General features: G+C 46.6%; 2 protein-coding genes across 8 annotated transcripts in view; both read right to left on the bottom strand.

Moving 5' to 3' along the window:
• Positions 1-162: 162 nt before the first annotated feature.
• Positions 163-22,810, bottom strand: part of LOC115532652 (uncharacterized) — a 51,008-nt gene continuing 28,360 nt past the window's right edge. Inside the window, exons 4-6 of the mRNA XM_030342524.1 lie at positions 3,150-3,485; positions 1,944-2,234; positions 163-1,840 (exon numbers count right to left, since the gene is read on the bottom strand). Of these exons, the coding sequence (XP_030198384.1) occupies positions 1,587-1,840; positions 1,944-2,234; positions 3,150-3,485 (881 nt within the window). The 3' untranslated portion in view covers positions 163-1,586. The remainder of the gene's footprint in view (positions 1,841-1,943; positions 2,235-3,149; positions 3,486-22,810) is intronic.
• On the bottom strand, positions 6,729-21,432 carry LOC115532474 (uncharacterized). Of its 7 annotated transcripts, none has more exons than XR_003974042.1 (4): positions 21,230-21,432; positions 14,591-14,643; positions 8,883-9,192; positions 6,729-7,843 (listed from the first exon to the last, which is right to left on the bottom strand). XR_003974042.1 is itself a non-coding variant. In XM_030342265.1 (3 exons), exons 1-3 carry the CDS (start codon positions 9,427-9,429, stop codon positions 7,626-7,628), a joined length of 639 nt encoding a protein of 212 aa, XP_030198125.1. In that variant the 5' UTR covers positions 9,430-9,920; the 3' UTR covers positions 6,729-7,625. The 7 variants fall into 7 exon arrangements, 1 of the variants encoding a protein (XP_030198125.1); XR_003974043.1 differs by having other exon boundaries at positions 14,591-14,640; XR_003974044.1 differs by lacking the exons at positions 14,591-14,643; positions 21,230-21,432 and adding an exon at positions 11,395-11,703 and having other exon boundaries at positions 8,883-9,236.

Here is a 22,810-nt window from a genome sequence, read left to right as displayed (position 1 = left end):
AAATATAGCGACAAAATCTCTAAGTTGGCCACACTGAACGTGGTGCTTTGGACCTGTGGTGATTGACATGAGGGCAGACTGAACATCTTGAACCTTAAGGTGCACTTTTAACCATGGACTGAAATCAAAGGATGATTTTCAGATGAAAATAACCGACAACGATTGGATAAAACTTTTTTATTAATTGAATTGACCTAATCTCATAAACCTGGTAACAAAACGAGAAAGATATGGCAAACAAACGACCTGTCAGTTAAATTAACGAATCGAAAAACACAACTCAATAATCATGATAAACTTCTTTGTACCCAGTCTCTCACTCAGTCAGCCCCCCCCCTCTAAGGGGTGATCCTCCCCCGCCTCTATGGTCTCCAGCAGCTCCTGGAGATTGTGTGGTGCTTAACAATACAATGAAAATAAACAAAAATAAATGAATAAAATAGAATAAGAGAATGCCGAACTAGTTATGTTTTAAGGTTTCTTTTAAAGTTCCTATGGCATGCTACTTAATTTATGGTTTTACATAGCCGTTAGTGGGCCCCTAATACAGTACTGGAAGACGTTCAAGAAATTCAGCCTTGGTGCAGAATTACAGCCACTACGAGCCAGTCCCGCAATGGGCTTTACACAAGCGTGCCGCTTCTTAGAGGTGGGTCAAGGTGGAGGGTGGGGGTGTGGCTCCTGCCGGAGCACCGCGGCCTCGCGGCGGCAGTGGTGGTGCCTCTCGGCGGGGGGGGGCAGGGGCCGCAGGCAGCGGGGACCCGGCCGGAGACAATCGCGGTCAACAATCCCCTTCTCCATGTCGCGGTTCATGTAGGCGACTTCAGGGAGTCAAAGCCAAAGTTCCTCTCCCCCAAATCTTTCTCAACCATGGCTGAGATAACCCCCACTACGACGTCAGAGAACCAGACGGGTTTTGCGCCATAACACCAACAGCAGTACGGCTATCCAAATAACAAAGAAGTGTACAACACTTGCGTTGCAACACACACACATACACACACACACACATACACACGCACACACACACACACACACACACCATTGTCAGGCCGATCTCTATGGGCGGGCAAGGCAGAGGAAGGGGAAGTAACTTGGCCCCGTATGAAGACACATGGGGCCAAATTCAAAATCTGAGCGTCTGAGCTTTCATCAATCAAAGGCGGAGCACGATACCTAGTGCTCGTTTTACACCAAACGCCATTTCTAGATACTGGGGGACCATAGGAAGGCTAGGGGAACTCATGTTAATGTTAGAAAACCTCATAAAGTGAAGTGATTTTCATGCCATGGGACCTTTAAATGTGTTCACAGATTGTGACATCCTCAGCTCCTCTGGCAGGCTGTTCCAGAGCGGGGGGGGGCCATAGGTAACTAAGAGGCCAGTGCCAGAGGACCTGAGTGATCTAGGTGGAGCACCATGAAAAGATGCTCCCGAGGAACACATAACCCGAAACAGCCATTTGAGGTCGTTTCCATGTTCCATAACTAACATAAATAACTACTCTCTCGTAGAAATGTTGTATCAAAAGTAAACTGTTTCCGATACAACTGCACACCTTCAGATGACCAAAAGTGGATGTCGCTCAACCGAAAGACGGTACGTTCAGCTGTACAGCGGCATCACGATGGGGACAGGACCGATAGGCACCGCTTTGATCCAAACTATCAGAATCAGGTTCTGCTTGTTGACCATGACCATTCCTACAGTTATTAGTTTTGGTAAATTGGTAAATATTAACTACAACTGATAAAATAAAGAGAACAATGAAAGAAACACCTATGGCCTTCCATGGACCATTCCCGAGGACCTCTTCACGATCGCCGGTCAACCAATGGCCTGAACCATAGGAGAGGGGAGAGAGGAGAGTGTTATTCTCAGGACCATTAACATGTTTCTGTGCTCAACAGTCCCATCAAAACAGCTGACTGGAAACACTCACCAAACACTCGGATGGTGTCTCTGACCGCAGGGTGGACGCCTTGCTGCCGGGCCAGACAGGTGTAGCTGCCTGGCTCGGTCACCTTCACCGTCTGACTGATGGAGTCGCGGCCGACGCTGTCTGAGGAGGCGGCCGGCGGTGCTTCTTCTGCAGGGATCACAGTTCCGTTGGGGGTCTGCCACTCCAGACCGCTGGGCTGGGGCTGGCCTCCTCTGGAGACGCAGGACAGCCGCACCGAGCCGGAGGACGGGGAAGCCTCTACCACCTCCAGCCTCAACCGCGGCTCCACCACTGTGGGCAGGAGGGCGTTAAGTCGTTTACATTCATGGCGTATAGCAGACGCTTTTATCCAAAGCAACATACAGTAAGTACATGTGTCAGGATAAAGAGAAACAACAATATATCAGTGGTACAGTAGGGATGTTCATAGAATCGAGTGCCAAGCACTCACAATCGTTAGGTTAACCCATTCCCCGTGCGCAACAAAAGGTAGCTAGGATAAGATGCTACACAATGCTAAGAACGTTTTTTAAGTGCGAGGACATACAACATTCAATAAGTGCGTACATTAAAAGTTGTATCAGCGATTCTACGCCAGAACATAAATGATCACATTCATCTGATCTTTCCTCACAACCCGCTGGTTTTGCGCTGCGTTCATGATAGGTTTTACTGGAAGCCCGAAACGCGGAAGGGAGGGGTGAGCGGGCTCGGTTTGTTTGGGATCTTGCTTCAAATACCAACAGAAGTGACGTCGGCCAACATCGCTGATACAACCTTTAAGTGCCAGGACGTACACAACGTAAAACCTACAATAAGTGCACAACCATGTGTAGCATACTGACCAAACTAAGAGTCGAACTAAACTTATTTAAGTTCTGCCATCTTGTGGCTTCGGAAAATACGATTTCTGAAGCCCGGTGTACCAGCCGACCCACCTGGACCCTGACCCAACACCTACCCCTCTGCCCAGGCCCTAACACGAGACCTACCCCTCTGCCCCGGCCCTAACACGAGACCTACCCCTCTGCCCCGGGCTGGACCCACCTGGACTCTGACTCAACACCTACCCCCCTGCCCAGGACTTGACCCAGCCCTCGTCCGTGTGGTACAAAGACAAAGAACCCTTACGTTCAAATTAAACTTAAGGTGCTGTAGGTGAGAGCTGAGAGCGAGAGACTTGAACAAACCGGACCAATCACTCACCTACAGTCAGCAGGATATCTCTGTTACTTTGTGTCCGTTTTGCAAGAATTACGCACTTATACACTCCACTGTCCGCCTGGGTCACACCGGACAGGACCACAGAGGCGTTACCGGCCTGCAGCCCCCCTGGGAGAAGGTGCACCCTGCCCACATAATGGGGGTCTTGTCCCCCCAGGCCGTCGTTGTAGTCCTTGCCCTGTCTATAGAAGAACACCTCCTGCTTCCCTTTCTTCAAGTCAAACGCCTCATCTGTCAGGTCCACCGGGGAACCCAGAGCACACGGTAGGATGGCATCTTCTCCCTCTCTGGTGAACACCTCAGTGATGTCAGCACCTGCTAGAAAACACAATTGATGCAACAAGTGTCTCAATACACCTCTGTATTGAGGCTCAGGGAACACCATCTGGGCACTTTCGATTCAGCGGTCGTTTCTGAGGCCGGTGATAACATTAAGAACACAGTTCATTATCGTACAGTCTTTGATCTGGTTAAAATGTAATAAAAAGGACCAACAAAACCTTACAAGGAAAACAAGCCTACTTGGTATAGTACGCACTATAGATACACGTGATGGTATGGAAACACTGGACAGACACAGAGTAGCTGGATAGACAGACATGTATATGCATACATGTAGATGGACCTTGGAAGGCAGTGATGTAAATTATTTTAGTCTATGCTACTTGTCAGCATAGACTTAGCTTGAATCATAGCATGACATGTTTCAAGCTAATAACAGTTATGAATAGCTTCTCCACATAATGGACAACATATAAAGGTTGTAGGAATTCATCTCACATTTCATCTCTTTATCATACAAAACATATCCCAAATCCATTTCACACCAGAATTACCCTTTAAAGAAATCTTGAAGGACCTCTTTCTATTGTAGTTGAATACCCCTGATATAGAGCATGCCGTAAACTTAATTAATATGATACTCACAGGTCAGCATAACAGAGGAACAAAAAGCCAACAGGACAAGATTGAGTTTGGTAGAGTAGACCATTGTCATGTTTTATGTTCAACTCCACAACCTACTGCTCATATATATGGGGCCAGCGACATGCCCAACCACCACTTTTTCACAACCCCTCCCTCCCTCCACCAAAGTCGAACATACCTCCCTCCACCAAAGTCGAACATACCTCCCTCCACCAAAGTTGAACATACCTCCCTCCACCAAAGTCGAACATACCTCCCTCCACTAAAGTCGAACATACCTCTCTCTCTCTCTCACACTCTCTCTCCTCAAAATGAACCAATACAGTATCAAAGCAATCATTTAACCCCCATTGTAATCACGAACAAACGATAAGCAAGACTAAAGTATGGCAAAACAGCAGCAGGTGAACCTACAAAAATGAACAACAATGGAGTCAACCCAGCTCACCATGCTGCACACTAACAAAACTCTACTCACACTACTCACCAACACGGGTTTGAGGGAATGAAGCCAAAGTCACTCAACCACAGGGGGCTATCCTAAAGCTAAATAAAACAAATCAAATGAATGGGCAGCCCGTACAAAAGGACACTCCGTCCATCCATCAAAATGCTACTCACCTGGTTGACGCTACACCAGCCACAGCAGGGACACGAGCTATACTATGGCGCAATGGCACACAGCTGCCTTAAATAAGGCCTTAATTAGGGGACTGGACCCATCTCGGGCTGCATTCAAGAGTACCACGCTTGACTAGGGTTTCGGCTACTACACATGCAAGGTGACAGCCAGCTCATCGTGAGCAGTCGGGGTGAGGAGTCTTGCTCAAGGACACCTCAACACTCAGTTAGGAGGAGCCGGGGATCGAGCTAGCAACCTCGTCGTTACCAGCCAACCCGCTCTACCTCCTGAGCTGCGCCGACACCAACTGAGAGAGAATTCCGACCCATCCGAGCGGGGGACGGAGCGGAGGAGACGCAAAGCAAACTATATGTTAAATTAAAAGGATACTCACAGGTCAACACAACGCAGGTCCAAAGAGCCCACAGGCCGAGGGGGAGACACGCAACAGATATATTTCAGTGATAGAGTTAATTGATAAAGTTCTAACACACTCGACAACGCTCTACACTACAGTGTCTCCCAATGGGCGTGGCTAGAGGCGGAGCGGGCGTGAGTCACCGGGGCTTCCGAATGTTGAATCCCGGGACCCAACAGGTCTAGGATGGGGCGACTTGCAACCTGACAACAGGTTGCACACATAACGCTCTGTGGGGGACCAGGTTGCTGACAACATTTATTTGTCAAACCAACTCAGGTTTGGTTATAACTTCTGTGCCAGTGATAATAAAGTCTTTACCTTTCAAACGTATTTTGTTAAAGTCTTAGAGTGGGGGGTTTAATCCACAACACCACCAGGCCATGTCGTGACCAGGGGCGCCGCTAGGGATTTTGGGCCCCATGAAAAGAATAGTATAATAATTTCTGTATTATAATTTCATCATCATTAGGGGCCTCTCTGGGCCCCCCTCCATCATGGGCCCCTAGAATCCGTCTCCTTTACCCCCCCTTTTCGGCGCCCCTGGTCGTGACCACAGAACTATCATGCGTCTTAATTCATGAGTGATCCCAATAAAAACCTTTGGGTGGAGGTTTGTCTCTTACTTCCGGGGGTCACAGAGGGTATTTTAAGACCTCAATGTACACTGTAGGCCTACCACTGTGCTGGAAGGCCTGTGTGGTGGTGTGTGTGCGCTCTCCCTCTCCCTCCCTCCTAATCCAGGCAGCGCATCCCTCCTCTCTGATTGGCTGACAGGTGCAGGTGTTAGGAGCGTCACAAGGTCCTAGCAGAACACTGAGAGTCTTTGGAACAGAACCAGGGGGCTGATCAGTCCTTGTTCTCTGATTCACCTCCCATCCCCTCCTCCTGACACCTCTCTGATGTGTGTGTGTGTTGTATGTTGTATGTGTGTGTGTCTCTCACTCTTGCTCAACCTCTCTTTATCTCCCTCGCTCACTCTCACTCTCGCATCAGAAAGATTGACGGACAGACAGACTGAGCCAAACACAAGAAAGTATCAGTAAAAACGAAAATCAATGGGCTTTGTGCAACACTAGTGTGTGTGAGTGAATGTGCAAGTGTATTTCTTATAATTAATTAAGTTCCTAGGGTTTCTTTGTCGGTGATCTGTGTATTGTAACGCTTAAGATGGGGTTTAATAAGATTCCACGTGTGTGTGTGTGTGTGTGTGTGTGTGTGTGTGTGTGTGTAACTCTCCGCTCTGCCACAGCCCGAACTATGTGCCTGTTTTGTGGTATTTTGGGTTCTTAATAGAAATCCTCATATCTCGTTGAGATGTTGCTGCATTCCTCCTCTTCCTCACTGCATTGATCAGTGTGTGTGTGTGTGTGTGTGTGTGTGTGTGTGTGTGTGTGTGTGTGTGTGTGTGTGTGTGTGTGTGTGTGTGTGTGTGTGGTCTGCCTGCGGAGGGCCGGAGGTGTTTCAGCGCAGTAATAAAGTGCGAGTTCCAACGCTCAGCTGTCTGTCTACCATAACTTGTGTGGCAGTGATGATGTTATAACAGCGAGTGACGAGCTGTGGTTGCAGGAATGTAAGACTCGTGTCTCTCAAATTCCAATAAAAAGAAAGTTTTATTGGCATGAGAAATAAACATTTGCATTGCAAAAGCAGGTGAACAATAAAGTAAACAGGATTATTAAATAAGTTAAAAGGTCAGGTATATAGTATAATATAAAATATAATAAGTATACAACGTTAAATACAAAATATCTATACATATCAAATGTTAGACGATAAAAGTACTATAAAATGTAAAATGTGCACTATTTATAAAAATTACAAAAATCCAAGTATCATGTATATACTTAAATTACAGATACTAAATACACAGTGTTTTCATTATGGAGGATGTGTGCAATAGTGACATTATTGTGTCGGTCGTAGCTCCCATTGGCGGGCCAAATTCTCTGGTTGGGCAAGGCAGAGAAAGGGGAGGTAACTTGGCCCCTTATGAAGACATATGGGGGCCAAAATCTGAGCGTCTGAGCTTTCATTTTTCAATAGGCGGAGCAGAATACCTAGTGCTCGTTTTACACCTAACGCCATTTCTAGATACTGGGGCATACCATAGGCAGGCTAGGGGAACTCATGTTAATGTTAGAAAAATTTTCATGCCATGGGACCTTTAAATGTGTTCACAGATTGTGACGTCCTCAGCTCCTCTGGCAGGCTGTTCCAGAGGGGGGGGGGGGCATAGGTAACTAAGAGGCCAGTGCCAGAGGACCTGAGTGATCTAGGTGGAGCACCATGAAGAGATGCTCCTGAGGAACCCATAACCTGAAACAGCCATTTGAGGTTGTTTCCATGTTCCATAACTAACATAAATAACTGCTCTCTCGTAGAAATGTTGTATCAAAAGTAAACTGTTGAGATACAAATGCACACCTTCAGATGACCAAAAGTGTCCGTCGCTCAACCGAAAGACGGTACGTTCAGCTGTACAGCGGCATCACGATGGGGACAGGACAAATAGGCACTGCTTCGTTTCCAAACTATCAGAATCAGGGACTGCTTGTTGACCATGACCTTTCTTACAGTTATTATTTTTGGTAAATTGGTAAATATTAACTACAACTAATAAAATAAAGAGAACAATAAAAGAAACACCTATGGCCTTCCATGGACCATTCCCGAGGACCTCTTCATGATCGCCGGTCACCCAATTCTCTGAACCATAGGAGAGGGGAGAGAGGAGAGTGTTATTCTCAGGACCATTAACATGTTTCTGTGCTCAACAGTCCTATCAAAACAGCAACCGCGGCTCCACCACTGCGGGCAGGAGGGCGTTAAGTCGTTTAAATTGAGGGCGTTGAGCAGACGCTTTTATCCAAAGCGAGAAAGATAAACAAATAAATATCAGTGGTACAGTAAGGGATGTTCATAGAACCAAATGCCAAGCACTAACAAACGTTAGAGTAACCCTTTCCCCGTATGCAACAAAGCTAACTAGGATAAATCGCTGCGCAATGCTAAGAACTGTTTTTAAGTGCAAGGACATACAACATACAATAAATGCATACATTAAGTGCCAGGACGTACATGACATACAACATACAATAAATGCGCAAACACGTGTAACATACAGTACTAACCCAACTTAGAGTGGAACTGAACGTATTTAAGTTCTGTGATCTTATGGCTTCGGAAAATACGTTTTCTGATGCCGCGCTTACTATTCGACCCACCTGGACCCTGACCTAACACCTACCCCTCTGCCCAGGACTCTGACCCAACACCTACCCCTCTGCCCAGGACTCTGACCCAACACCTACCCCTCTACCCAGGACTCTGACCCAACACCTACCCCTCTGCCCAGGACTCTGACCCAACACCTACCCCTCTGCCCAGGACTCTGACCCAACACCTACCCCTCTACCCAGGAGTCTGACCCAAGACCTACCCCTCTACCCAGGGCTCAACCCGACCCCTAGACCCCTACCCATCAGTCTAACCCTACGCCCTACCCCTAGACCCTTACCCCTCAGTCTAACCCTACACCCTACCCCTAGACCCAGCCCTCGACCTCGTGGTACACAGAGGGAGGGGTGCGGTAATCAGCGGAAATCGAACTCACCCGCCTTCCTGATTTTTGGGCGAGTGTGATCGAGGACGCGCTCTAAAAAGATAAAATGGTCTGTTTCCTTTTTATATAAAGGTGCTGTAGCTGAGAGCGAGAGACTTGAACGAACCGGAACCATTCACTCACCTACAGTCAGCCGGATCCATCTCGTCAGGTTCCGACGTGGGAAGTAGCAAGAATACACTCCGCCGTCGGCCTGGGTCACACTGGACAGGATCACAGAGGCGTCACCGGCCTGCAGCCCCCCTGGGAGAAGGTGCACCCTGCCCACGAACTGGAGGTCTTGTCCACGCTTGCCGTTGTTGTAATGCTTGCCCTTTTCATAGAAGAACACCTCCTGCTGCTTCTTCTTCCAGTCAAACACCTCATCCTTCAGGTTCACCGGGGAACCCAGACCACACGGTAAGATGGCATCTTCTCCTTCTCTTCTGATCACCTCAGTGTCCCCCAGATTGGTGACCACATCAGGGATGCCAGCACCTGCTAGAAAACACAATTGATGCAACAAGTTTCTCAATACTCTGCTGTATTTAGGCTCAGGGAACGCGAGTGTCTCAATAGGCTGTATTGAGGCTCAGGGAACGCCCTCTACAAAAACATTATACTCACAGGTCAAAGCAACGCAGGTCCAAATAGCACACAGCAGTCCGAGGGCGAGACACGCAACTGACATCTTTCAGTGATACAGCTCTAAAGCCCGCGGTCAATTGTTTTCCTTCGCGACTCTGTGTCTTTTTGTATGGTGCGCTGTGGGCGTGGCCACGAGTTTTCTACCGAGTTTTCTGCCGAGTTTTCTGAATCCGGCGGCGGTAGACAGTGGCCTAAACAGGAGGAAGGGGCGGCTTGCCACCTGACGACAAGTTGCACATAGCGCACACACCATAACGCACTATGGCAGCAGACAGTATACAGCTGTGTTCCCATGCCTAGGGTGCTGGGGTAACTTTTATGCGTCCCTTTTGTTTGAGATTTCTCATTGTTTTGATGTTGTTGTTCTACACGTTTGTTATTTAATCGCCTCATTTTTTTTTTTTTTTCAATCGCCTTATTTTTGCATATATCAGGTTATACTAAGTCAAAGGACTGTTTTGTTACACCTTTGTTCTCAGACCGTAGTCGACACACTCACTCAACGCGCGCACACACACACACACACACACACACACACACACACACACACACACACACACACACACACACACACACACACACACACACACACACACACACACACACACACACGGTGGGGCGGGAGATCACGCAAAATGTGCCGATACGAACATGATGTTACGTCATCCCCAGCAATATGAAAAAGATACGTATAAATTATGCTGAAAATTTTACATTGGATGTGCTTGTTTTCTGCCATGATTGTTGCCTTAAAAAAACAAGTTGCAAATTTGATGAACTCGGAACTCGAATCCACGTGCATATAGCGCGTACTGTCCACACACCCAGCGACTCCTAACACTATGGGCTGGTGGATAATTCCAAAGTTTTTTTTTTTTTAATTGCCATGGGCCCCCCCTCTGCCTTGGGCCCCCCCACGACTGCCTCACTTTCCCCCGCAGTCCGTCGGCCCTGCACACACCCACATGTGAAATAGCCAAGTTATACTTAATAGTCTGAAGAATGGAGGAGAGACGCAAGGTTTATCTGATACAAAAGATAATTTATTTGTCCGTCTTCAAATACAAAGAGTATAGCAATTCATGGATCCACAAGTATGCAAGGTGACTTCCTATTCAAGCTACCTTGCTCACCCCGACGAATGCCCTACTTCCTTGGTGAAAAATCCCTGTACAAAATCAAAACATGCTTTTTTCACTGCAAATCACAAGATATAAACTTAACCAAACTATGAAAATAACACTGCACACGCATTAAAAAAAAAAAAAAAAAAGGGAATTACACAACTAGAGCGGGATACATTCAGCCACAAGCAGGGGAGGAAGCCATCGACAGAGCCACCAACGCTTATTCTAGCATACAAACATACAAACAAAACGACAAAACAACGAGAAGCACCCAAACACCACGACATGCACTAGCATTCAAATACACACGCAGGCACCCCGAGCAGAAGCCTCGAGCAAGTAGTCCAACTTGACAGCTAGCAGAGATTGGACGAGCAGGCCGGGGAGACGAGGAGAGAAGCTCACGACAGCTGGGATATTGGGCCGCACAGGCAAGGGGAACCGAACAGCAACCCCACGAAACGCCACAGACCCTGAGAGGAGTGCATAGTCATACAATAAGATTACACTGTAAATGTATATAATTGACTAGTGGACAGAACACCGAACGTATAGCTGATAGAGATATAGAGAGCCGGAAGACAGAGAGCCAGGACCCAGACAGAGGACCACCGCGTCCGAATACTATAAACGCAGCAACGTAATTCTACATTAAGCAACCTTGCTAATTAATCCATATCCTGATCAAACGAAAGGCATCAACAGCTACCTGAATGCGAGGTCAACAAGTATATGCTCACAATGTTGAGGAGCCAACAACTACACGGCTGTGTTACAATCCCGGAAGAGCAGTACGCCACCGGCTAGAAGATAAACAGAACATTCTAACTTCTCCAACTCAAGAGAACCAACAGCGTTAGTAGAGGAATCAGAGCGCATACCTGTAACGTTCTGCAACACGGTGCAGGAGGGACAAGAGACAAGAAATCCCCACGAGTGGTCCCTGCAAGATAGGAGAGTGCCTCCCGTGAAACCTGTGCCCTATTTATTCAGCACCGCTGCTAATCTCCCACTTAGAGTAGACGGGGCGGAGGAAGGGTCGGTCACCCAGTCGGCGAACGCTCTCCCTGTTACACCCAGTTATGACAGCCAGATTTACTAAATATCTTAATGATAAGAGCATCGACCACCGGCATAGTTCGTATTCAAAGGCAAAGCAAGGGCATGGCCATCAAACCAACAGCTACTAGTAGGCTAATGTGCATTTCAAAAGTGGTCTTACCTGAAGTTGATACTCCCGAGTGTTCTTGCGCTCGGGGTTCAGCCTGATGAAACTTTTCATCATGTCGTGAATATACAATATCTCAGCTTCTCCTCGTCCCAGATAAACGTTAGCTTGAAAACCTGAGCTTGATACACATTTACTTGGGTGCAGTTTGCCCTATAGCCTCATCGTCTCCTGGTCCTCGTCTACCTTTACGTTATCAGTGCGTGTGCTGCTGTCAGTTGATTCGGATTCTAATGCTTTTTTAACGGGTTAATTCTGCTATTTTTAACGGTTAAATTCTGCACTTAAGGGGTTCATCATGAAATCCGGAATCCGGATTTCAGGAATTCGGCCATTTCTGTCGCGTGCCTGTTGACACAATGTGGGTGGACCGAACGTGGTGCTGTGGACCTGTGGTGATTGACGTGAGAGCAGACTGAACATCTGGAACCTTAACCATGGACTGAAATCAAAGTATAATTTTCAAATGAAAATAACCGACAACGATTGAATAAAACTTTTTTATTATTTGAATTGACCAAATCTCATTGACATGGAAACAAAACGAGAAATATATGGCAAACAAACTACTTTTCAGTTAAATTAACGAATCGAAAATCGAAAAAACTCAATAAACCTGATCAACTTCTTTGTACACAGTCCGTCCGTCCGTCCCCCCCCCCCCCATTGTGTGGTGCTTAACAATACAATAGAAATAAACAAAACTAAATAAATAAAATAGAATAAGAGAATGCCGAACTAGTTATGTTTTAAGGTTTCTTTTAAAGATCCTATGGCATGCTACTTAATTGATGGTTTTACATAGCCGTTAGTGGGCCCCTAATACAGTACTGGAAGACGTTCAAGAAATTGAGCCTTGGTGCAGAATTACAGCCACTACGAGCCAGTCCCGCAATGGGCTTTACACAAGCGTGCCGCTTCTTAGAGGCGGGTCAAGGTGGAGGGTGGGGGTGTGGCTCCTCCCGGAGCACTGCTGCCGAGGCGCGGCCTCGCGGCGGGGGTGGTGCCTCGCTGTGGTGGTGCCTCGCTGTGGTGGTGCCTCGCGGCGGCGGTGGTGCCTCGCGGCGGGGGGGGTGGGGGCAGCAGGTTCCCAGGGGGAGACAATCGCGGTCAACAATCCCCTTCTCCTCCATGCTGCGGTTCATGTAGGCTACTTCAGGGAGTCAAAGCCAAAGTTCCTCTCCCCCAAATCTTTCTCAACCATGGCTGAGATAACCCCCACTACGATTTTCTTTGTGGAAAAACCAGAGACGTCAGAGAACCAGACGGGTTTTGCGCCATAACACCAACAGCAGTACGGCTATCCAAATAACAAAGAAGTGTACAACACTTGCGTTGCAGTGTGTACACACGCGTACACACACACACACACACACACACAGTATGAGACATATGGGGCCAAATTCAAATGATGCTCCTGAGGAACCCATAACCTGAAACAGCCATTTGAGGTTGTTTCCATTTTCCATAACTAACATAAATAACTGCTCTCTCATAGAAATTTTGTATCAAAAGTAAACTGTTGAGACACAACTGCCCCCCTTCAGATGACCAAAAGTGTCTGTCGCTCAACCGAAAGACGGTACGTTCAGCTGTACAGCGGCATCACGATGGGGACAGGACCAAAAGGCACCGCTTCAATCAGAACATCAGAATCAGGGACTGCTTGTTGACCATGACCTTTCCTACAGTTATTATTTTTGGTAAATTGGTAAATATTAACTACAACTGATAAAATAAAGAGAACAATGAAAGAAACACCTATGGCCTTCCATGGACCATTCCCGAGGACCTCTTCATGATCGCCGGTCAACCAATGGCCTGAACCATAGGAGAGGGGAGAGAGGAGAGTGTTATTCTCAGGACCATTAACATGTTTCTGTGCTCAACAGTCCCATCAAAACAGCTGACTGGAAACACTGACATACAACATACAATAAGTGAGCAAACACGTGTAACATACTGTATTAACCCAACGTTTTCTGATGCCCAGCTTACTATTCGACCCACCTGGACCCTACCCCTAGACTCTTACCCCTCAGTCTAACCCTACACCCTACCCCTAGACCCTTACCCCTCAGTCTAACCCTACACCCTACCCCTAGACTCTTACCCCTCAGTCTAACCCTACACCCTACCCCTAGACCCTTACCCCTCAGTCTAACCCTACACCCTACCCCTAGACCCTTACCCCTGGTCTAACCCTACACCCTACCCCTAGACCCTTACCCCTGGTCTAACCCTACACCCTACCCCTAGACCCTTACCCCTCAGTCTAACTCTACACCCTACCCCTAGACCCAGCCCTCGACCTCGTGGTACACAGAGGGAGGGGTGCGGTAATCAGCAGAAATCTAACTCACCCGCCTTCCTGATTTTTGGGGGAGTGTGATCGGGGACGCGCTCTAAAAAGATAAACAGGTCTGTTTCCTTTTTATAATCTTTTTGACAAAGAACCAATACGGTCAAATTAAACTTAAAGGTGCTGTAGGTGAGAGCTGAGAGCGAGAGACTTGAACGAACCGGAACCATTCACTCACCTACAGTCAGCCGGATCCATCTCGTCAGTTTCCGACGTGGGAAGTAGCAAGAATACACTCCGCCGTCGGCCTGGGTCACACTGGACAGGATCACAGAGGCGTTACCGGCCTGCAGCGCCCCTGGGAGAAGGTGCACCCTGCCCCCGAACTGGAGGTCTTGTCCACGCTTGCCGTTGTCGTAATGCTTGCCCTTTTCATAGAAGAACACCTCCTGCTGCTCCTTCTTCCAGTCAAACACTCATCCTTCAGGTTCACAGGGGCACCCAGACCACACGGTAAGATGGCATCTTCTCCTTCTCTGGTGAACACCTCAGTGTCAGTGTCCCCCAGATTGGTGACCACCTCAGGAATGCCAGCACCTGCTTGAAAACACAATTGATGCAACAAGTGTCTCAATACACCTCTGTATTTAGGCTCAGGGAACGCCATCTGGGCACTGTTATATTCAGTGGTTGTTTCTGAGGCCGGTGCTAACATTAAGAACACAGTTAATCATCGTACCATTTTTGATCTGGTTACGATGCTACAAAAAGGACCAACAAGACCTTACAAGGGCAAACAAGCCGTTTAGGTAAGCTTACTGGGTATAATACACACTACAGATACACATGTGTATGTATGGAAACATAAACACTCGACAGACAGAGTAGATACGTAGATAGACAGACAGAATGCCTATTTGTAGATGGGCCTGGGCAGGCAGGCAGGTGGGTAGGTACTGTGGCGACTGTGGATTTTTAGGGTGGTGGGATAAGCAAGCCCTGTGTTGGTTGTGTGTTCTGTGGGGTTCAATAAAGGCAGTTCTCGTGGTCGTGCGGTGTAATCTGACTGCCGTGTGGTTCCTTCGCCGACCCTACAGCACACTGGAGTGCACCATGATGTGGCATATTTTTAGTGGACAAAGCAACAGTGAACCAAATAAAAACCTTTGGGTGGAGGTTTGTCTCTTACTTCCCGGGATCGCAAGGGGTTTATAAAGTCTTTATCTTTCAAACCTTCTCGACGTCTCGTATATTGATAAAGTGTTAGAATGTGTTGTTTAAATCCACAACATCACCAGGCCGTGAACACAGAACCATCATGCGTCTTAATTCAAGACGGGGATCCCAATAAAAACCTTTGGGTGGAGATTTGCATCTCACTTTCCGGGATCGCATCGGGTTTATAAAGAACTCACTGTAGGCTTACTCACACGAGTCCTCATGGAAAAACACATTGAATCTTTGAGAACCCGCTGAAGAGAGAGCACCAGTGAATTTAAAAGTTCGTTTTGCAGCCTTTCAACAGAGTATTTGCCCGTTTTTCATTCCGACTATTCCATAACAGATTCGACACTGGAAAGGTTTTAAAACACTTAAAAATAGAGACAGTTCGGACCCGTCCGAGAGGGGGACGGAGCGGAGCCGGAGGAGACGCATCACTAACTAGATGTTAACTTAATTAACCTGATACTCACAGGTCAACACAACACAGGTCCAAATAGCACACAGGCCGAGGGACAGATACGCCACAGACATGTTCAGCTACACACTGCTGATAGTACGCGACAACCGTCGCGTACTATCAGCAGTGTGTAGCTGAAGATGTCTGTCTGGGAAGCGCCGCTGGTGCTCGCTCTCTCTGCGCACACGCGCTCTGTCTTTGTGCACACTCTCACTCTCGCCCTTTCTCTCTCTATATGTGCTCTTACTACCCGGGGTCACAACAGGTAAGACCTAAAAAGAGAGACAGTTCGGACCCGTCCGAGGAGACAACACAAACGCGGTTAGTAGAGCAAACTAGATGTTAACTGATTAAAATGATACTCACAGGTCAACAAAACCCAGGTTAACAGTAGGGCTGGGTATCACTAGGTACCCCACGATACGATACTATCACGATATTTTACCCACGATAACGATAATATCACGATACAGCGATTATCGATATATTGCAAGAAATTTCACCCACGATACATCACGATATCTGTGTCACTGAAGAAATTCAGAATTTATTACAAAAACATTTTATGCAAAGTAACAGAAAATTAGAAAACAAAATAAATGCAGAAAACATTTCATTGCTTAGTTTCATTCGCTCTGTTTACAGTGGATGTATCGCAATGGCGAGGCGCACACAGCCTTTAGCCGTGTTCTGTAAATATTCTAGAACACACGGGAGTCCTGGAGCTCTATATCAAAATATTATCATATAGCCTACATAGATATCTATATCATATAATATATATTATAACCGCCAAAAGATGTGTGAGCCGATATTATGAATCTCAAACGACCGCGTTGGGTTCTCCGACGTTCCTGGTTCTTCAACGTCCTCATCAATGTGAAGTAGACTGAACCACGACAAGGAGGAGAAAGGGATTGTTCCCGGGCAGCGCATAGGCACCTCCGCCTCCGGCGGTGGTCCCTCAGCGGGTCTCAAGCTGGAAACATTCGCCGCCAACAATCCCTTTCTCCTCCATGTCGTGGTTCTTGTTCTTGAGGGAGTCAAAGCCAAAGTTCCTTCCCCCCAATTCATTCTCAACCTTGGCTGAGATAACCCCCAATACGAGTCTCGTTGTAGAAATACCAGAGACGAGAGTCCGACAGAACGGTTATCCAAATAACAAGGAAGTGTACAACACTTGCGATACAGTCCTGGAGCTCTATATCTAAATAATATCATATAATACATAGAAATCTATATCATTTAATACATATTATCATGGCCAAAAGCGGTGTGCGCCTCCAGACGATATAATGAATCACAAACGACTTTGTCGGGTTCTGCGACGTCTCTGGTTCTTCCACTTTCACATCAACCTGAAGTCGACTGAACCGCGCGCTGCCTGCTGCCGGCTGCCCGCTGCCGGGCGATGGTGCCTCGCGGCAACCGGCGGCATGACGCAGTTCATGTACTTCAGCCAGTCAAAGCCAAAGTTCCTTTCTCCCAATTCCTTCTCAACCATGGCTGAGATAACATAACCCCCACAACAGTCTCGTTGTGGAAATACAAGACACATCAAAGAACCGACAAGAAACACTTGCGTTACATTGTGTGTATTCACACAAACACACACACATGTGGCGCTCGCACGGTCGAGTCTCATTGGTGGGCCAACGTCTCTGGGCGGGCCAGGCAGAGTAAGGGGAGGAGCTGAGATTCCTGATGACGTCAAGAATACAGACATTCCAAATCAGCGCACTTGAGCCTCCGTTTTTTCAAAGGCGAGCAGAACAGCTAGTGCTCGTTTTACACCAAACGCAAGTTTTAGCAATTGGGGGACCATAGGCAGGCTAGGGGAACTCATATTTATGTTAGAAAACCTCATAAAGTGAGATTTTCATGTCATGGGACCTTTAAATATCGATATTTGGCGTCAGCATATCGATAACGTCCCGCAAGACGAAATATCGCGATATGTCGCAGTATCGATATTTTGGCACACCCCTAGTTAACAGAGCACACAGGCCGAGGGGGGAACACGCCGCAGACATCTCCAGCTGAGAAAGAGGCGCCCGACTAGCGCTTTAAAGGAGCGAGAGGCTCCCCGCCCGAGCCGCTGAACCTCTCTACCCCTCCCACACAACCTGAATCCCTTCTCTCTCTCTCTCTCCCTCCCCCTCCCACACAACCTGAATCCCTTCTCTCTCTCCCCCTCCCACACAACCTGAATCCTCTCTCTCTCTCCCTCTCCCTCTCTCTCCCCCTCCCACACAACCTGAATCCTCCCTCTCCCCCCCTCTCCCTCTCCCCCTCCCACACAACCTGAATCCTCCCTCTCTCCCCCTCTCTCTCTCCCCCTCCCACACAACCTGAATCCTCTCTCTCTCTCTCCCTCCCCCTCCCTCTCTCCCCCTCCCACACAACCTGAATCCTCTCTCTCTCTCCCTCTCCCTCTCTCTCTCCCCCTCCCACACAACCTGAATCCTCTCTCCCTCTCCCCCTCCCACACAACCTGAATCCTCTCTCTCTCTCTCTCTCTCTCTCCCTCCCCCTCTCTCTCTCCCCCTCCCACACAACCTGAATCCTCTCTCTCTCTCCCTCTCCCTCTCTCTCTCCCCCTCCCACACAACCTGAATCCCTTCTCTCTCTCCCCCTCCCACACAACCTGAATCCTCTCTCTCTCTCCCTCTCCCTCTCTCTCTCCCCCTCCCACACAAACTGAATCCTCCCTCTCTCTCCCTCTCCCTCTCTCTCTCCCACACAACCTGAATCCTCCCTCTCTCTCCCTCTCCCTCTCTCCCTCCCCCTCCCACACAACCTGAATCCTCTCTCCCTCTCCCCCTCCCACACAACCTGAATCCTCTCTCTCTCTCCCTCTCCCTTCTCTCTCTCCCCCTCCCACACAACCTGAATCCTCTCTCTCTCCCTCCTCCCTCTCTCTCTCCCTCTCCCTCTATCTCTCCCCCTCCCACACAACCTGAATTCTCTCTCTCTCTCTCTCTCTCTCTCTCTCTCTCTCTCTCTCTCTCTCTCTCTCTCTCTCTCTCTCTCTCTCTCTCTCTCTCTCTCTCTCTCTCTCTCTCTCTCTCTCTCTCTCTCTCTCTCTCTCTCTCTCTCTCGTCCCTACAGTTTGGCCCAGCTCAAAGGAACTAATACAGTATCAAACATTTAACCCCCAGTTGGTTCAATAAACCCAAAATATTGTAATCACGAACCTACGAAAATGAACGACAATGGAGTTAACCCAACAATGTATTCAAAAATCATCCACTACGACTTTAAACCAGTAAGAGTGAGACACATGTCTAAGTATTGGTCTCAAACAAGGGTTGCCAACTCTCATTCATCTGGCGTGGTGACACTAACGCTTTCAGCATCAATCTCACTGAAGAAATATCACGCCAGAAATAGCCCATCTTTTTAAAGATGATATTAATCAACTTTTGTTTGCCAAATCACTCACTACTAGACCACAGAATATACAGAAAACATGCATGTTAGATCCATCTCCCGATCTATCGATTCGGACCAACCGCATTGACTGTAGTGCAGCATTATCTACAACATCCTCCGTGCACCGTTCTCTGTTGATCGCTGCTCCCTTGCGTCTTTTAGTTGGCCGTGAAAAGTTTAGTGAAATGCACGCGTTTGGGAAGAGGAAAATGAAGTGGTTGCAATGCATTCTTTGTGTCTACACGAGATAAATATTTAGTTTTCTTTTATCACAGACACATATATTGGTAGATGTTATTTTCTTTACCTTAATAATAATAATAATAAATAAAATTGATATAGCGCTTAATATGGTACTCTAAGACGCTTTACATATTGCCCTATCAAAACTAGCTAACTAACCTTGACATGTTTCGAAGGATATATTTCCGTCTTCACATCAGCTGATAAGAACGCGTCGAAAAATGTCAAGGTAAATAAAATAACATCTACCAATATATGTGTCTGTGATAAAAGAAAACTATAAATATTTAGGAAGATAAAGTTTTGGTTAAGGTCTGACTAAGCAAATAAATACCTCAAACTAGTGCTGTCATTTTAAAATAACGTTACGTTTGTTTTATTACTGTTTCTTTAACGCAATTAATGCAGATACTCCGCTATTTAGTTTCATTGGCTTATTAGAGCTTGTACTGCTCAATACTTAACCTAAAATTACGGCCAGGGTATCAAAATGAACGAGAACATCTAATGTGCATTTGTATGGGATTTTCAACATCTGAACAAGGAGAAAGATGGCGGAAAGATACCTCAACGAGCTTTTCAGAGAACTTCCCTCTTCCATGATCCTTTCCAGAAACTCTTCTAGTCTCTCTCCCTCCTCCCATGTCTACCGTCTCTCTGCCTCTCTGTGTGGACTGTGGACCTTGTTGGAATCCAACTAGAACTTAGTTAGTTTGGTGTTGCTTAACCTATATTTGATTTATATTACAAGTGCCTTTCAAGCTAAGCACGGCAAGAACCAGTCAATATCAATTTACTGAATCTCTTGGCTTATAGGCTACATAATCCATAGGCTATGTTACAGTTTAAAGTATTTCATTCTGAGTCATTAATATCGTTGTTACTTTAATATCTGTCATTAGGCCAAATAAAATCACATTTGGCATTGAGCGGGGTCCAAGTAAGCTATTCCCGCGATATAGACCCTAAAGGTTTTCTTATGGTTTGGAAGCCATCCTCAAACAAAATTACAAGGTGTCTTATGTAGCCTAGGCTATCAACCAATAACCAAATTACTGAACTAATTAAAGAGTATGACACACTGTTACCTTCTGTTCAATTCCTTCTTTCTGGGTCAGACTTGGAAGAAATTCTGAGGTCTTGGTTAAATACATATCTATGGCAGCAGGTGTCAGTATACAGCTGCGTTCCCATGTCTGGGGTTTCCTGGGAAGCTGGGGTAACTTTTATGTGTCCGTTTTGTTTTTGAGATTTCTCATTGTTTTGTTGTTGTTTTACATGTTTGTTATTTAATATCATCTGTCTTTATTTTTACATAAATCAGGTTATACGAAGTAAAAGAGGACTTTCTTGTAAAAAAAAAATTAGCGTCAACCTTTCCTGTTCTTTGACACAGACCGTAGTCGGCACACTCACTCAACGCGCGCGCGCATACCCAGACCCACCACACCCACACACACACACACACACGGTGTGGGGGGGGAGAGAGAAATCACGCAAAATGTGCAGATCTGAACATTTTACGTCATCCCCAGCAATAGGAAAAAGATACGTATACATTATGCTGAAAAATGTACATTGGATGAGTTTGTTTTCTGCCATGATTGTTGCCTTTAAAAAACAAGTTGCACACTTGATGAACTCGGAACTCGAATCCACTTGTATAGCGCGTGTCCATACACCCATAGTTATGAAAGCCAGATGTATTAAATAACTTCATGATAAGAGCATCGACCACCGACATAGTTCGTATTCAAAGGCAAAGCAAGGGCATGACCATTAAACCAACAGCTACTAGGCTAATGTGCATTTCAAAAGTGGTCTTACCTGAAGTTGATACTCCCGAGTTTTCTTGCGCTCGGGGTTCAGCCTGATTAAACTTTCCATCATGTCATGAATATACAATATCTCAGCTTCTCCTCGTCCCAGATAAACGTTAGCTTGATAAACCTGAGCTTGATACACATTTGCTCCGGTGCAGTTAGCCTAGCCTCCTCGTCTACCTTTTAGTGTTTCCAACTCTTTAGTAAGAAAAGTAGCTATTGGCTCCCCGGCGCTAGATGACGTCATCACATAATTTACATAACCGGAAGTAAAAAACCCATTCGTTTTCTCCATAGCATAGCCATCATAAAACATTATAGCCCTAATTTCATCACCATCCAAGGGAGACTTACACGACTTGATATAAGGCCCCTGTACATGACAAAGTTGGCATGGTATCAACCTCGTTTTAAGAAAAACATAGTTTATGGCACAGAAATAGTGACAGTATGCTAGTGTATCGTCTCCAATAAACGGCTTTATCCAGCCCTTAAAAGCAGTGTTTGCTTCCCACTCTTTTCTATATTTGTGTTGGTACAGTTTTGACTGCGACATGGTAAAGAAAGTTTGTGTAGCCTATTTGTCACAGAAAGGCACACACGCACCGAGGACAAGGTGAGGTGAGTAGTGACTGAGCCTGAGGCAGTGCGAGTCAAACTCTAACAGTGATTTATTCAGTGCAGTGATTTATTATTTTATTTAAACAAAGAAAATATGACATTATCCCGCCCTGACTGTAACCAGGGGGCGGGATCAGTCGGCGGCGGCTTGCTGGCCGGGACGCGGATTCATTTGCAGCCCGGATGCCGAGGCGTGAACGTCTCCTGTTAGCTCCTGCTAACAGAGCAGCTGGGAGGGACTGCTGCGCGAGGACTGGGCCGCCTGTAAGTGCTTTGAGACGGGGGAGGGGCCGCGCAGGCACCCGCTGCTCGTTGTAAAGAGATAATAGCGATAGGTCTACGTCGTGCTTTCACCTCAAAAAGTCGCCAAGTCACCAATAACAGAAAAAGAAGCTAGATTTGTCGCTTGTCGCTTAAAAAAAAAAAGAAGTCGCCAAAGGTGTCTGAAAAGTCGCTAAATATAGCGACAAAATCGCTAAGTTGGCCACACTGAACGTGGTGCTGTGGACCTGTGGTGATTGACGTGAGGGCAGACTGAACATCTGGAACCTTAAGGTGCACTTTTAACCATGGACTGAAATCAAAGGATGATTTTCAGATGAAAATAACCGACACAACGATTGGATAAAACTTTTTTATTAATTGAACTGACCAAATCTCATTAACCTGGTAACAAAACGAGAAAGATATGGCAAACAAACGACTTGTCAGTTAAATTAACGAATCGAAAAACACAACTCAATAATCATGATCAACTTCTTTGTACGCAGTCTCTCACTCAGTCAGCCCCCCCCCCGTCTAAGGGGTGAAACTCCCCCGCCTCTATGGTCTCCAGCAGCCCCTGGCTATTGTGTGGTGCTTAACAATACAATATAAATAAACAAAACTAAATAAATAAAATAGAATAAGAGAATGCCGAACTAGTTATGTTTTAAGGTTTCTTTTAAAGTTCCTATGGCATGCT

Source organism: Gadus morhua, chromosome 19 (genome assembly GCF_902167405.1).
Source record: "Gadus morhua chromosome 19, gadMor3.0, whole genome shotgun sequence".
Lineage (NCBI taxonomy): Eukaryota > Metazoa > Chordata > Actinopteri > Gadiformes > Gadidae > Gadus > Gadus morhua.
Note: the sequence above shows the minus strand (reverse complement) of the source record. Positions and strands in the feature narration are given on the sequence as shown.

What these genes read in the sequence shown, in the direction of transcription:
- LOC115532474 (XM_030342265.1), bottom strand. Translation starts at nt 9,429, where the DNA reads ATGTCAGTTGCGTGTCTCGCCCTCGGACTGCTGTGTGCTATTTGGACC. An exon ending in GACCTGCGTTGCTTTGACCT is followed by an intron (nt 9,240 to 9,365) that starts GTGAGTATAATG and finishes TGTGTTTTCTAG; the next exon opens with CAGGTGCTGGCATCCCTGAT. An exon ending in ATGGATCCGGCTGACTGTAG is followed by an intron (nt 7,844 to 8,882) that starts GTGAGTGAATGG and finishes CCTATGGTTCAG; the next exon opens with AGAATTGGGTGACCGGCGAT.